We start from the raw sequence: 15,807 nt of genomic DNA, 5'->3' as shown, positions 1-15,807 counted from the left end.
TGATCGGTCAGCCCTGCTTTTGATACCAAATGTTGCGGCAGGCATCGCTTGCTGGAGTTATCAGCACTGATGTCACAGGCGGTAGGTGCCAATGGCATAGGGGCAAAAAGAATGAATTCTAAAGAGAGGTGTTGGGGATATATGGCGTGGAGTACGCTTGCAGGCGTTGTGTGATTGTTACCGAGATAACCGTATCTCGCGCTTAATGACGAGCAGAGTACGTCTTTTCTGTAGTACAAGACAAAAGAATGAGATGTGGTTGAGGGTAAATCATTTATTTATTTAAAACACACTGATAGCCTAACCCTACAGGTTTTTGCAGGACAGGACATTTTATATACACACAAAAAGTACACATGTGTACAGTCAGGTTGCTGCGGGAATCATAAAAAAAGAAAAAAGTAAAATACTGTTTGCAAAATGCCTTGTGAAATACCTACATTCGCCTTTTGATACCTACATTTTCCTTGTAGCCTGCTTCAGTATGTGTATTCTCATCTCAGTTCTTATTCAGTGCGGGACCGCGCAGTGGCCCAGGGACCCAGCAGGGTCCAAAACTCACTTGCGAAATAAAGTATTTCTGTCTGTCTGTCTGTCTCAGCTCTTCTTCTACTAACTTAACCGTCGACAAGAAAAACTTGCCCACACTGAGCTCCTGTCGGAAGCGCAGAAACGGGCCTCAGGTGCCTCAAATCCCGCATTTTTGTTGCCAACACGTATAGAGAGCGAACTAAGGCATCAGTTTGTCAGAAGCTTTTCATTCACGCCAAGGACTCAAGTTTTATAAAGACTCGCGCAGTGCAGCAGTGCCCAGGTAAATCATCGCGCATACAATACCTTGTCCTCGTACCCGCGTAAAACGACATACAGGTACTTTTGAAGCAGGAATTCGCCTAGATAACGAGAAAACCCAGATGACCTACGACGCCTGAATGAAATAGAATGCATGCAGCTGCAGATGGGAAGCAGGAAGTCAGAAGTAACATAGCGTAGCAGGGAAAGCTCATGTCCTTCAAATAAGCGAGTTTCGCAGAGCTGGTCGCGGTACGTGGAGTAATGCTCGCCGTTGCGAACATTGCGCTCACCAGTTGACAGAAAATGCCTGGAATCGCGGCGATGCCTCCCAGCTTCCTCTCCACTCGCCACGGTAGACGGCGGCGTACAGTCAGTGTGCGCCAGCGCGGAGAGACAAGATCGTGCAACATCTCAATACCATGTCGCAGAGTTCTCCGATCGCCGCACGCAACATGCTCGTAACATGCGGTATGACGACAAAAAACACGCATGAATGACGACGTCGCGCGGCAGTGTGCTTTGCGAGCAGTACAGACCTTTATTACGTCTCCTTTGTCATAAATCAAACATGCTAGAAGGGGGCATGCTCGCTTGTGTGTAAAGCCTATGAAGAGGCGTGTATGGGGCGGGCGTGCTCACGGCAGCGTGGCGAGCGAATGGCCGGGGATGTGCCCTGCACCCTTTGAGCGCTTATAGATTGGACGTCGACGCGCTCACGACGGGATCGCGTGCGTGAGCCACCCGATGGCGTGCGCGTCGAATCGCCCCGGGCGCAACCTTGAAAAAAGGAGCTCTCTGAGCAAGGTGCACACCGTCGCTTTTATCGAGGCATCAAACTGTGCATACGGCTTCTTCCAAGCGCCTGTTACGTGTTGCAGGAAAGAAGCAGGCTCGGTCAACCTCGTCCTTTTCTTTCCTGCAGTCACCCTGACATACGGGCCTTGGTGTCCCACACGGCCAGTCAACGATATTCCAGTCACGACAGCAGCTTAGACTGCAGAAAACAGCGCGTGTCTGGGAGACGAGTAACGCACGAGGGACACCTAACGTTCGCACTAACTTGCAGCATGCGGCACCTTAACCAATGGGAGCAGAACTGATTTGCGTCATATGCAGCATTTGAAACGCAGCCACGTCGCATCTGATATCGATTGTTCTTGCATTAGCTGAAATGCTATCCTGGCACGAGCCCCCCCCCCCGCACGCAAGCGCACACGCACGCACATACACAAGGCTCCTTCGCTGCCTGTTTGTGGATAAGAACAGGCGTGCTGCAGCATTTTATTAAAACTCTCCTCCAAAGGTAGCAACGCACACCCTTCAGGAAAAAAGATCCGGAACGGACGAGGCCCTATTCTGCTGGTGACTATAGGCATCATAAGTCGCGTGGTGCAGTGGGGAGAATTTGCTCAGCCTACATTTAGGCTTGCCCCTGAAAGCAGTTTCCGCAGTGTTGTCATTATCATTGGCGGGTTATTTCACCGGACGCGATGGCTTAGCGGCTACGGAGTTCTCCTGCCTAGTCCGAGTTCGATTCCCGGCTGAAGCGGCAGAAATTAAGAAGTTGAGTGGAAGAAACGCGTGTTTATTGAGATTTCGGCGCACGTGAAAGAATCATGAATTAAAAGACTAGCGCATATAGCAAAGACACAGACATAGAAGTAGACAGGTCTGTGTCTTTGTTATATGCGCTAGTCTTTTAATTCATGATGAAACACCAACTAGCCCAGCTTTCCGCCTTGAGTGAAAGAATCCCACGTGGTTGAAATTAATGTAATGCCCTTCCCTATACTGGCTGGGTGCCTCAAAGCCCGGGTGCAGATTCGGCACGTAAAATTCTTTTTCTTTTTGTTCTTGGGAGCCTTTTGCTTTTGTTACGGGAATGTGTGTGCTTACACAGTACAAGTCGTTGAGCAATTGAATGTGGCATTTACTTTTTTTTTCTTCGGTAATTTTAAATTACATTCCAACTCACAGTTTATTAACTCTGAATGGAAGCTACGCAGCTGCCGCCACGAAATCAGAGCGGAATTTCCGAAGCCCTTCGCGCATTATAACGGCCCTTGGCTGGCCGGTGTCTTAGTTATTTATTCACTGGACTACCATCAGTGCTGAAGTGATGGCCGCGACCGAGTCACGAACGGTTCTCGTGCGTGATATGTAATGATAGCTTGGCCGGTGATCCCATCACCCGGGCTGTGGCTTTCGCGTCAGTGCCAGCAAACTGTGAGAAGGCACTTGCTCTTCTTTTGCACGGGAAGGCACCTGCAGAACTTTTCCGTGTTTATACGTGCTTTACCTTTCTTCGTGCAGATCAGTTAGATAAGGTCGTAGCCACCTTAGTGGTGGCTCTGGCTGCCTTTTTACATGGAGCTTTAGTCGCATATTCTTAGATTGAAGACACTGTAGAAAGTGGGTAAAGGAAAAAAATTGTAGTGGTGGGGGACACAGCTGCAGAGTCTGGCTGTAGCGAAGATCGTGCAGCCCAGAACAAAAACTAAGATGGCAACAGGAACTAGTCTTCCTTGATAATGACCAAAAGCTCACACACGTTGCCGAAGGGATCTTCAAACGTGTATAGTGCAAACAACGACAGGGCTTATGCTACGTGCTTGTGGGAATTTGCAAGCCTGGCTCTTGATTCGGCAGCATTCCAAAAAAAAAAATCAAATAAAATGTACTACAAGGCAATAATGCACAGCGCAGCCTTTGAATTCCAAGGTAGTGTTACTTGTATTAACGAAAGTGGTAAAGCTACCACAAAATTACTTCAGGCGATGGTGTACTTTCTTTGTCTCTGGAACTTCTCTTTTCTCAGCACTGCTGTAGTCGGGTACAACTGAAGAACGAAGCGGGCCCCTGAAAGTGAAAGGAGGCCCTCCAGCAGTGGCACCAACCGATTTTCAAGACGCCGTTGCCAATCCGATCAACTCGTGCTTTCATCTACCATCCACCTGCGATGTCACGCTAGCAGGTCGAAGGGAATATGTCATGAGAATCGGTCGGCGCCGTTGAGGGCGTCTGCCGCTTCGTTGTGCCTGATTATAGTGCGCTGGTTGCTACACGGGCATGCCCGGCGGATGACAAGGAGCCCGCACAAGCCTCGACCAATCGTATCTTCATCTGGGAAGAAGCTAGTGAGCATGCTGTATTCTCCTCTAGTGCAAACATATCAGCTGATCGTTGCATTTCAATTTAAGCAGTTCAGCTTAAACTAACATTACGGAACCTAAGCCGCAGATCATAATTAAACCTAGACCGAAAGAAATTGGAATGGGTGGGTAGTGTTTCAGGAACCCTTTTGGTTAAAGTAAAAAGGAAAAAAAACGCGAGTGCTGGCTGATGGGTCGAAATTCGATAAGCTCTTTCAGACAGTGCGAACGCCGGTATCACTCAGTGAACTTATCTACATTACGCGAGAATGGAGTCATAGGGTGCAGCCACCTGTACGGATGTCTGTGTTCTGGCGTCTCGGTGATAATGATATGACAGAGTATAGGGCTCGCCGGTTTCTACTAACATGGTCCGTAAGTGTACCGTAGATGTACGGCGTCGTCATGAATAGCGCATGTCACGATTGCTAGCACATCTCTTGCTTTTGCAAGCAGTGGAGGAGTCTGCACTTTTCCGAAGACTTCTTGGTATTTTCGTCGGCCTTGTCCAAATAGGCTTTACCCCTGGAACACATTAGTGCCTTTTTTGTTTGTTTTTGTAGACGCCTTGTTTACCGCCTCAAAACCCGGCTCTGAAAGTCACCGAGCGGCCGCATTTCGTAAGCGTATATGCTCGGGAGTGCAGTTGCCGCCTTTCATCTGTCGCTACAAGGATGGCCGAGCTTCGAGGCTGCCATTTTCCGCTTGTTCGGCCACCCGACGACTACTACGGCTGTGGCAACAGGGAAAAAAAGAGAAAACTGCGGCATTGTATACAAGTGAGCACGTTGACGACAGGACGAGCGCTTGGGAGAACCAGCTGCTCCACATGCTTGCCAAGTGTCTCCTGCTGGCGGGAGTAACAAAACCTGCAGTTACGAAGTGGAAGTGGGCTCACTTTACAAGCTATAGGTAATCATTTCAGCGGCTGACTGCGCCGTTCTTTCAATTTTTTTAAACGTGACCCGTGCTTTGTAAACGCCTCTGATCCGCACTGACTGTCGCGTCTCGACTGGATGCGATGTTCTACCGCTAGGCGCAACGTCGCTCAGGCACCGCTCCCGTACATATGGCTTCATTAGTGCAATGAATAAAATCTTCTCTCGGAATGGATATCAAAGAACCGCATCGGCATCAACTGGTTTTGCGTACCGCAGAATGCACTCGTACTGCTGAGAAACTACTTTCCAAGAGCAGTCGTCGAGGGATGAAATGCGTTATGCGAGCGCGTGACATCCAATAAATTAAGAGAGCGTTGTTGTGCGAGTCGGTCAGACATTTCGACAAAGGGTTCTGCGCAGACACAGTCAAGGAAGGTTGTTGCGCTGTGTTAACTGCGCTTGTTGTGTTAACCTTCTCGTCCTTGTCTCTGTGTGCGCAGTACCATTTGTTGATCCTGTAAATTCCGCATAATTATTGGTGGTGCACAAATGATTTTACGGAGCTTAAAGATAAGTACCGAAAAAAATCTCAACGAGCGGCACACATCGTCAAATGAATCGCATGCAGCACGTTTGTATCGCTGAGCACCGTACCTCATAGGTCGAACAGGACCGTAATTGTACCGCTATTAAGACTTGCAAACCTGCCTTGAAAAGACCCATAAAACAAACAGGGCTGCGAAAGCAAACTTTTTACAGTGCGGTTAACAGCATATTTGTTTACCGTTCTGCATGAGATGGCACGACGATTAGTTCAAATAATTTCTGCTAATCCTTCGTCTGTAGTGCTTAATCGTATCGATTTTCTGGAGGCTTACTGACCGTTCCGGCTGTTATAACGTGTAAGTTACGTTTGTTCGTTCTCATCAGCTGGAATAAAGCCATGTTTCAAGCCTGCATGAGATGGCAAGATGATTAATCCAGGTACAATACAAATAAAAGATGGAATAAAAACACGGCAAATTAAAGCGAAACGCACCAGGCAGTGTGTTCCCAGTTGTGTTCCCCGTCGGTCAGGGAAGAAACAGGATCGCGTGACCGGTTGTTTTCGTGTGCTTCAACGCTTAACCAGGCAGCAACTGATGCATCGAAGCCACGAACCTTGCTTAAGTCGTTACACGAACGCCTAGACAAAGAACACCACCATGTGACAGCGAAGCATGCATGCAGTGAACGGCCGGATGCCTCTCGCGAGCGTATACTCATACTCCGCTTCGTACATCAGGTGCAACGCTACGGAGGTTACTGATGTAGTCCGCGTGAAAAAAATAAGGGGAGGCGTGTTACTCCGCGCTTGTTTTGTGGCCGAGTGGTCTAAGTCACGAGAAAACGACAGCGTGTCGTCAGCAATAACAGGGTATTTAAGCTCATGACAAATGTGTCATGTCGTAAGCCTGCAGGCAAAGTATTTACTATGTTTCGCTCACCACAAGGAACGCACTACTTTTTGGTCGCGGATGCAGGCTACGCAAACAAGAGTGCTACTCTGACTGTGTTGTGTTTTTTCGGTCGTCCCGTCTTCGTGCTCTGGGAGAGTTACGTCAGACGTATGAAACAGAGTATAGTTTGTTACCAGGGACGCGGCAATTGCTTTGCATGCGGCGTATAACGCCCGCTTATAATCGTCGAAATCCAGAAGAAAAAATCTCAGTTATGCGTTGCGCACGCCTTTAAACACATATGGAATGCTTCATAGTGGTACAAGTTGCATCGTTTCTTTCACGAGAAAGTTTTCAGAAGAAAACAAACACCCGTTATATGTGATTTATATGATGTCTGTCTGTTCTAACCTTCTGGTGACGGCGAAAGGCTCCCATTATAACGCGCGCCAAAGTACGCATTGTCTTAAACAGAACTGGGATAACGTCCGAGCACCAAAACCTTTAGAGGACACGCAGGCGTTAAGCACGAGCATCGAATCCTCGAAGGTGCCTGTCTGTGTGTTGTATTGCAATGCGGTGTCAACTGTTTGCTCGGCTTAGCGAGGGAGTTCGGACGTAGAAATGCTTTCTGGAATAATGGCGCAGATCAAGTGACAGGACAGCAGGAGAGCACAAACACACACAAGCGCCTGCTGCTGTCCTGTCACTTGATCTGCGCCATTATTCCGTTAAGCATGTCTGACCAACTTGCCCAACACTTTACGCTTCGAAATGCTTTCGTCGCGGGAACTATACATTCGGACGAACAGCTGGGCCATCAGTAACGCTACTTCCACAGGGGACAGTAAGGCCATTTTTTCAGAGACGAAAACGTCACACACAGCCAGTAACATTACCAAACTTTTATTCCTTCAGAAGAAAGCAATCCGTGCAATAGAAAACAAGTCTAGGCTTGAACATACACAACCACTTTTCCGAAAACACAAGGTTATGACAGCAAATAATATTTACACACACAAACTCCTATGCGCTTACAGAAAAGCAGTGCAAGGAAGATCAGAAACAGTTTTAAATTTAGCACACCTTACAAACAATACAAAAACCTACTCTTTTCGGTACCAGCCACCATGGTTTGTTCCCTTTTCGCGTACTGGCTACGGTACCGAAAGAATTAGACATTCATTACCATCCATTTTAAATTATTTCGACTTCCATAGCGTGGATGTCATTTCAATCCAGCGTATACACATCGCCAACCTCTTTGCGGGTGAACCATGTTGATGTTGTTTTTCATGTCCGTTTTCCCCTTCTGTTTCAGTCTTTCAGCGTTATTTCATCATCTCTGTGTTGTGCACATGTATAAAAATGAATCCTTTTTTTTCCTTTTTCCATTTCGTTTTGCAAGTGCAGTTGTACTGCAAGATAGGCCTTTGAAAAAAAGCAAAAAAAAAACAATGGTGTTTCAGATGTGCACTGTATGCCTCGCCATTGCTCCTGATGTAAAGGTGGCTGGAGCGCCGTCAAGCTGGCGATAGATCATCTTTTTCTCCAGCCACCTATTTTCGCTCCTCTGTATTCAGTGGCGAAAATAAACATGTCTATTATTATTATTATTATTATTATTATTATTATTATTATTATTATTAATAATAATAATTAATTATGGCAGCTTTCTGGACCTCCCACCAGTCGCCATCAGCAGATGGTAACAGCAGCCGCTACAGCGTGGCTCGGCAGAAGCTAGTCGCATCCCCGTGGGGCAACTGAGCGCAGGCCATTTGTATAGTATGCTTCCTGAAAGAGCTTCGCCACATATTTACCGCGTCTCTTTAAAGCGTCAGAATAAGGATAGACTTTTCACGACATGGAGGTGAACGCAACAGGGCAAACGAATGAAATAATGGAAACACTACAGCTGCTCGTTAATGACGGAGCTCACACGCGAACGAGCGGTAAGAAGGCCAAAGTTTCCGGTATGCCTTTTTTTCCTCCAGTTTCACCGTCCGTGCGTCCTGTGGCCGCGGCCTTCGTATTCTGTCCGTGTCACTAATATATATGTGACAGCCAGACCAAGTGTTTACCGTACTCACGGAAATCTATTGTTGAGGAAAAACAGTGTTCTAGCGCAATAAATGTTACGCTCTTTTTTTTTTTGCAGAAAGGACGACGTAGCCGTGCTCTGTGTGTACTCATGCGCTGAACGTGCCTTCGACGGGGTGAATGGATAATTTTTTAGCGCGAAAGCAATACTTCACGAGGTCTAACCGGCTCACTGAGTTTGTGTGAAGCTTGACCTTGAAGGTAACATTAGCAAAACCTAGGATAGCAACAGCCCATGCAGAAGTAAAATAAATATTGTCGCGACTAGATCTGGAACCCGCGGCGGCGCGTACAGATAAGCTTTGCTGGCCACTGCACGAGGGCACTATGATATCGACGCAGCCGATCACACTCTCGCTTTGTGCACTGCACATCGTGGTCTTCATCAACTTCCATCTGCGGTGCGAACAGATGAGACCAGCGTAACCTATATCAGAACTTAACCTCAGTCATTTAATACCGTCGCCAGGCGTGCCGACGATCCAGAAAAGCAAAACCATGAGCCAACCAACCTAAACACATTCTTTCGCACGTCTGCTCGGTTTAACTACGTTAAAACCCTAGCACTTTTTTCCAGCAATGGCGCACGAAGCTGATGATGATGATGATGATGGAATTTCTATGGCACAAGGGCATCTGTGGCCAAAGAGCGCCATGACACAAGGTCTTTTCTTCTACTCAAGGTGGGGTCAATGACCCATTTCCCAGGCATTTCACCCTAAATAAGCCTAGCACCAGACCAGGGAAAAGCTTGTACCCACTGTATCACCGGTGGGTACCCGGCGGCACTGCATGAGGATCGAACCCCGCACCTCCCGTGCGGGGTACGATCCCCAGTGCCGCCGGCAAAGGGCTGCGCTAGCTGACGGTGCTGCAGTCGTTATGCGTATTTATTTGGTGACATTTTCGCAGTGAAAGAGCGTGATGATGCTCGCTTTGATTCTCGGACGCGATGTCAGTGATTAATTGTTTAGTCTGCATCAGAACTAAGCTGAAGCCGCCGACAACCGGGCTGGGCGATGTGCGGTCGAATGCGGCGGGGATGATCCTGGTGAATTCTTGGGAGACACTGCAACGAGGACGATACCGCTGTCGAGTCTGGGTGCACTAACGTCGCCCACGTCTTTCATGCTTTGCTGCTATCGATCGGGCTGGAGGCACTTGCGCAGTTGATGGAAACACTCGCGACACGGTTGACTGGGCATTTTTCCCCGGCAATGAAGTGATACGAATTCCCACGTGTCGGCCCGGTCCATCCGCATCTGCACAGCACCGCGGTTTTCGTGATGCTATTGACCGTGCACTAGGTCCTCTCTGTGAACCATATCAAGTGCCTTACGTGCTCGGCATTCGTGGCAGCGAGCCGGCCGAGTGCACCGACGAGCTTCTGACCTGAAAGCTGGCTGCAGCTTTCATGGCAGTTCGCTTCTGGAATACGCATCTGATGCTTCCTAGTAATCACGATCGTGCGATGCCCAAGGTATTGCTCGGCGAGGACTGCACATGGTTTTTTAATTAAAGTACTGACGTCAAATTTTGCATCGCAACTGCAGACAGACACTCTCCAAAAGGTGTGTCGGCATCGCGGAGCGCTCTTGCTGTCTCATTCTGGCTGCTGTGTCAAGCCTTTAAAAACGCAGTCACACGCCCGTAAAACCATCGCGTAGCAATCTATTCGACGAGTACTTGCTGTCTTTAAGAAAGCAACAATAGACACCTTTAGCATACCGTGTATCGTGTTACCATTACCGGAATACCGGGAGCGCGCCCACCGCCAGTTCGCACGCTCTTATTGGTCGCTAACTGCAGGCGCGCACGTAGCTGTCGGGTACCTGGCGCCATCTGGCACTCTCAAGGCGATCTTTACATGCGCACTGGCGGTGGGCGGCCTCCCGGTACTCCGGTACCGGTAACACGGTATGCTAAAGGTGTCTAATTATGGACATCTGACGTACGCTATACTACGTGCAGACTGCATTATCGGACAATAGCCATCAGTAAACGGCTTCAAAAATATGCATATTTTTAATTAATAGTTCTCAGTACGAATTCAAAGTTATCGACAAAGAGAGAAACAAACAAACGGAGACAATCATGCCGCCGTCCCATTCAAGGCCGTGTAGCATGACTGCGGCAAATTGCGGTAAAAAAACACAAATGTGCAAAGAGGCAAGCCAGCCTGGCCTGAAATCGAAGGAATGTACTGCGCGCCTGTGCAAGCTTCGTTCCGGAAGAGAGACTTCGTCGATGGAGAGGATGAGAGCGCCTCCCACTCATGTGGCATTTCTACGGGGAGTGGAGGCATAGCGACATAAACTCATCTCGAGCAATTTCTTCTTCATGGTAAAAAGAATAAAGGTTTAGTGCAGTAGTACGTATCTTAAAATCTGGCGGTCATGCCATATCTTGATTACATAAAGGAATAAGTGAACACTCCAGTTGTCAGTTCCAGCGTTTATTTTACCGCTTTCTCGCTTATTTCACAATTTGGTTGGTAGGCGCCGTTGGTTGGCGTGCAGCAAGTATTCTTTTTTTCCTTTTCGTATTCAATGCCTGAGCCGCTTTGAAACTCCTTCCACACTCCCTCCTTCCTCTCTTTGGAGTTAACTCCTTCCAAAGGTATCAGTAAATGCTGCTCAGTTTCTTCCTGTTAGAAGCGTATTGCAGGTTATGTATACACTGACAAAAGGCTGAAAAGTGTTAAAGAATATCTTGCATTCTTAAGTCTGTGGTTGACAATGCAGGTGAAAATTTCTGAATAATAGAGTCATGCTTTGACTTGCGTCGTGTAAAAATGATTACGGATAACAATATCCGTGACCCCAGTCCATTAATCCGTGGGTTGGGTGTTCTAAAAAATGAGCAAGCAAGTTACTTCATCATCGATGTGGGCACGGATGATTCCAAAATCTACTTTTACATGTTAAATGCATTTACGACGTCCAGCTTTCCAGAACATTAGGGCAGCACCAGCCACAGGAGTCGTGCTGATGGATTGATATGATACTCTCATTTTTTCCAACGTAATAGGTATACTAATTCTGCGAAAATGTTCTGAGAAATTACGAAATAACCTTTTCTTTTTCTTTCTGAAACCTTAGCTCGAAACGCTTCTGTCGCTGAACTGTAGTCCCGGCCCTGGTGATTACATAGCAATATGCGGCGGCAGCTCCTAGAAAAGAGTTGCTACCGGACAGCTGCGCAAGGCGGCCAGCCGGCGTTGCGTTGGCTGCTCGCTCTTCCATGCGCTCCCACTGTCAATGACACTGAGCTTCCGTTACTGTACAGTCTGGATGTATTACTTCATCCGTCCTTGGGCCGCGCAAAGACCGACTAACGGAGGAATCGCAGAGCAGGCACTGCAATGTTTGGCGTTTTGAGAAAGGGACTTGAGACTGCTGATAAGTTCGTCGTCCCGTTCCCGCTATCGTACCGTGCCAAGCCCGCGCGGCATACTATCTTCTACCCCCGGTGTTCAGTTGCGTGCGCAGCGCGGAGCGTCGTCCGTTCGCTGCGCGGCGGCCCAATGTCAGGCCGTGAGAGGAAGCAGCGCGCGCCGCGGCAGGTGCCTCCCATCTGCCGGGCGTGCGCATTGACCCTTCCGGCGAGCTCTTGTCGCGCGGCCGACGTCATGTTTCAACCTTGGCGGCGGCTCAGCCCACGGTGCGTACGGGGAAAGTGCGGCGGCGCTGGCAGCTGCGCACGTGCCGTTACCCAATGGCCCGGAGACAGCGGCGCGGTGTTGGTGTGTTTGCGTGCCTCTCAGGTGCCCAACGGATACCCGCCGCGAGTGACGCATCGTGTCGCGTGCCGGAGATCCCCGCGTGTGCCAAACGGTCATCGTCTGCTCCTATGAATGGTCGATGGCGCTGACTATGGGTTCGTACTCATTTCTCATTATGCCTTCTCTCGACGCTGCTTGCGAAATATCCGCGCTGCTGCGCTGCACGCGTCTGTGACGTGTTCCATAGCGGTTGTTGATGTTTCTCGACTGGGATTTCTTTTTTCGGATACGATGACAAATAAAATCGATAGCGGATTCTGGTTCCGCGTGCTTAATCGAGCAAACTATGCTTGTCTGCCACCGGCATTTTTTTTTCTTCTGACGGCAGGGCACATTAGGCGGTTGCCGTCAGTTGTTTCTAGCGACGGTTACCGTCGCTGCCGTTATTTGCGCAATGGAAAAGACAAGATAAAGAGGAAACGAGAACGGCCATTGGGCGACTAGCTCAAAACAGAAGAACTAGGCTAGGCAGGACAGCACCTGTTCTACAAACCCTTGTCCCTGCATACAGCCGCCTTTTTTTACCACCACGTTCCGCCAGGTTTGCCCATAAATTCGTTCTAATGGAGGTGACCTGCTTAACGTCTTCGCGCTAACGGCAGCATGTTAAATGAATTCGTTTCGTCTCGTGTCGCATTGCAGATCACATTATGGAGAGGTAACTTTCGAATGGCAGCGCCACGATTTGCTGGTAGAATGACATCGCTCGGTGCGCTGCGCTCGAGTGAAAATGGAGGTTTCGCGTCGCCATGGTTACAGCAGACGCAATGCAAACGATTCACGCTTAGGCACCTGACCACTGGTTAAGCGTGTTTCGTTGTTATCCGGCGCTCGGTGTGTTATCTGACACGTGTTTCACTTAACGCAGCTTTAGTTTGGTCTTATGTTACGCTTATATTCGGCTTACTCCCAAATACGATTTTTATCTGCTGAGAAAAGCGATGACTGTTTATCAAAAGCTTCGGCACTGTGATTACAACTGAAGCGATAGATTATTGTCGTGCGCTAATAAGCTTATGACATGAAAGAGAAAAAAATGCTCTGCATAGTTCTGGCTCGGCGGCTATTTTGTGCTGCTGCTGAGCTAGAAGCTGCAGATTCTACGCCTGGCAGTAGAGCGGCTGTATTTTGATGAGAACGCGGTGCAGAACGCTCGTGTAGCGGCTGAATTGCTGGGAGGCGTTAAAGAACCAGAGAAGAACAAACACCGGAGTTGTTCACAGCAACGCCCCTCGCAGTCCAGGAGCTTTAATTGCCACCTGAACATCAATAATTTCCTCGCACAGCTGAACTGGCATGCATATGCATATATGGTCGGGCGATAGCAGCGCGGCGCGCAGCAGAGACTCGAAAATGACCTGATTGCCATAAAGAGGAATTAAAGCGTTAGCTAAGAGATATGCATTGCGTTGCAGCTGTCGTTGTATACTCTGCCCGTCACAAAACTCCGCGGTGCTGGCCGGGGCACTTTATTTTCCATTTCTTTTCGTCTGCCCCAACATTGCACTTGTTTGTCTTACGTCACACTGCCATGCCATTTGCACGCGTGCATGCTCTGTGTGACAATTTATTGGCGCTACGTGGCAGCTAAACGTGCCGGGGCCGAACTCTGAAAGCTGCCGGTGCGCAGCAGGGGTGCGGGATTGACCGCCGCTGCAGCTGTATCGAGTGTCGACCGAAGTGACCGGCGTGCGCCAGTCACATACCGTATTAAGCGCGACATGCTTTGACAGCTCGGCTGCTGCACTGTTGGCGCGAGGTGTCGCTTCCACTTCGGTCCATTATATTGAGAGGGAATCTCCAAAAATAAAGTAAATTTCAATTAAGGGAGCTATCACTCCGGTGGATGGCAGTGAGTAATTACTATCTTAATCGCTTCTACTTCACTGGCAGCAAACTGCGAAATGCTGCACGCGTGCGTAGTAAAGTCGTATACTGCTGTAAGGTGCCAACCTGAGTTTCCCGATTTGAACCTGCTTCAAAAAATCAAAACGCGGCTCCGAATTGTCTTTTTTTTAGCATCGTTCGAGACCGGCAGCGGAAACGCAGTGACGATTCGCTACACGTTGAGGGCTATGCTCTGTCCTACATTTTATTGGCACAGAAATTGAAACTGCAGCCGCTCGCGCCAGCGGGTAAGGGTCTGAACTATCAGATCAGTTCACACGTAGGAACAGTTCGTGACTGGCTCACGCCCATCCGGCGTACGACAGCGAAATTTCCACCCATTCGCGCAGTTTCTGACCAACCTTTGCAGTTCGGTCCCCGATTTGCTGGTGCCGTCCACATGCAGTGACAACAAACTGTGAGATACCATAAGACGCACACCCGCCCGAACACAAAACGCGCGAACTGAATCTATAGGCACAACCGCAAATCTGCAGATGCGCTGTCTTACGTGAGCATGTTAAGGAAGAGTGATGAACAGAGCCAAGAGGGAGCATGCGGCGTGACGTCACTTGGGTCAGTGGTGAAGGGCGGGAAATTCAAAAATGGCATGGAATTGCTGGTGGAATCGTTGCATTATACCACCCCAGGGGCTGATATGCTATATATATACGCTGTACCGGACAGTCGCGCACTGCCCTGCAGTATGTCGATTCAGTTTTGTATTCGTGGTTTTGAAGCTCTAGTGAAAGCGTTCCGTAAGAACGATTACTATAGTACATTAGCGCATGTCGGCCTTTTATCGGCTGGCTCGTTTATGTCATATATTGGGCAACAGGAATGGTTGATCAGGTGAGTTGCTGATGAGACAGCCAGAAATCTTGCGTAATACACGGTTTGAAGCCTTCTAAATGGGCTGCGGCGGAAACCGCTGGTTATTCTGCGCGCTGACAGCAAGCGGTGCAATACGATCATTAGCTCTCAGTGCAGCCCAGCGCAGACAGTGAAAGCTATTGTTCAGTCAGTCGGGAAGGCACGGAGGGCGGTGCGTATAGGCGCCGTTCAAGGGGAAGCGGTTGGAGACAGGGTGTGCAGGCGCCCTTGAGCCATGTTTTGCACCACGGTCATGTGCCGCGGCACTCCCACTGCGCAACCGGCGCACGACCAGCGGGCAGCCTGTCTGGCGACGCTCCAGGGCGGCTGCCGGCAAATTACGCCATTGCACGGCCTCTCGGCAATGGCACACCTTGCCAACACAATGGTGCTGAGGACGAGAAGCGGTTGTGAACTGCCGTTGGCGCTGGCCTTGAAGTCTGCCGGCGATCCTGTCAGTTTTCTTGGGCCGGTGCGGCTCTTCAAGCGTGAAATCCTTGATCGCGAGCAGGAAACGCGTGCTCACAGTGGATGCAGCTATTCAGCGGCTCCGGGGCGAAGAATGATTCATCGTGTACAGGTCTTTCACCGCTACACTTTTTATATTACTATTGTGATTAATCCACGACCACGTAAAGCCGGAAGAAATTCGACAGCAATATGTACAATTCGACCAGTTTACGCTCTTACCCATCCCTTGGTCTAAAAAGGGTCTATAGATAGTCTATAGTCTTCTTATATACTCTATTGCCTTCCTATAGGTATTTTTTCTATTCATAGTCTATAGACTGTCTATAGATAAGTCTACTAAAAGTGTGTGGCCATAAATCTATAGATTGTCTATAGACTGTTTATAGGATTTTTATTGCCTATAGACTGTTCTCTAGGGCTTG

General features: G+C 48.9%; 1 protein-coding gene across 2 annotated transcripts in view; it reads left to right on the top strand.

Annotated features, from left to right (window-relative positions):
- The window catches only part of LOC144114266 ((Lyso)-N-acylphosphatidylethanolamine lipase-like), a 68,935-nt gene that overhangs the window by 13,548 nt on the left and 39,580 nt on the right, over nt 1-15,807 (top strand). Inside the window, exon 1 of one of the 2 annotated variants that reach the window (XM_077647883.1) lies at nt 12,051-12,249. The exons of the other annotated variant lie outside the window; for it this stretch is intronic. Within the exon in view, the coding sequence (XP_077504009.1) occupies nt 12,234-12,249 (16 nt within the window). The 5' untranslated portion in view covers nt 12,051-12,233. Of the gene's footprint in view, nt 1-12,050; nt 12,250-15,807 lie in introns of those variants that run through there. 2 annotated transcript variants of the gene reach the window in all.

Source organism: Amblyomma americanum, chromosome 1 (assembly GCF_052857255.1).
Source record: "Amblyomma americanum isolate KBUSLIRL-KWMA chromosome 1, ASM5285725v1, whole genome shotgun sequence".
NCBI classification, from domain to species: Eukaryota; Metazoa; Arthropoda; class Arachnida; order Ixodida; family Ixodidae; genus Amblyomma; species Amblyomma americanum.
The sequence above is the reverse complement of the archived record's forward strand: the minus strand, read 5'-3'. Positions and strand labels throughout refer to the sequence as shown.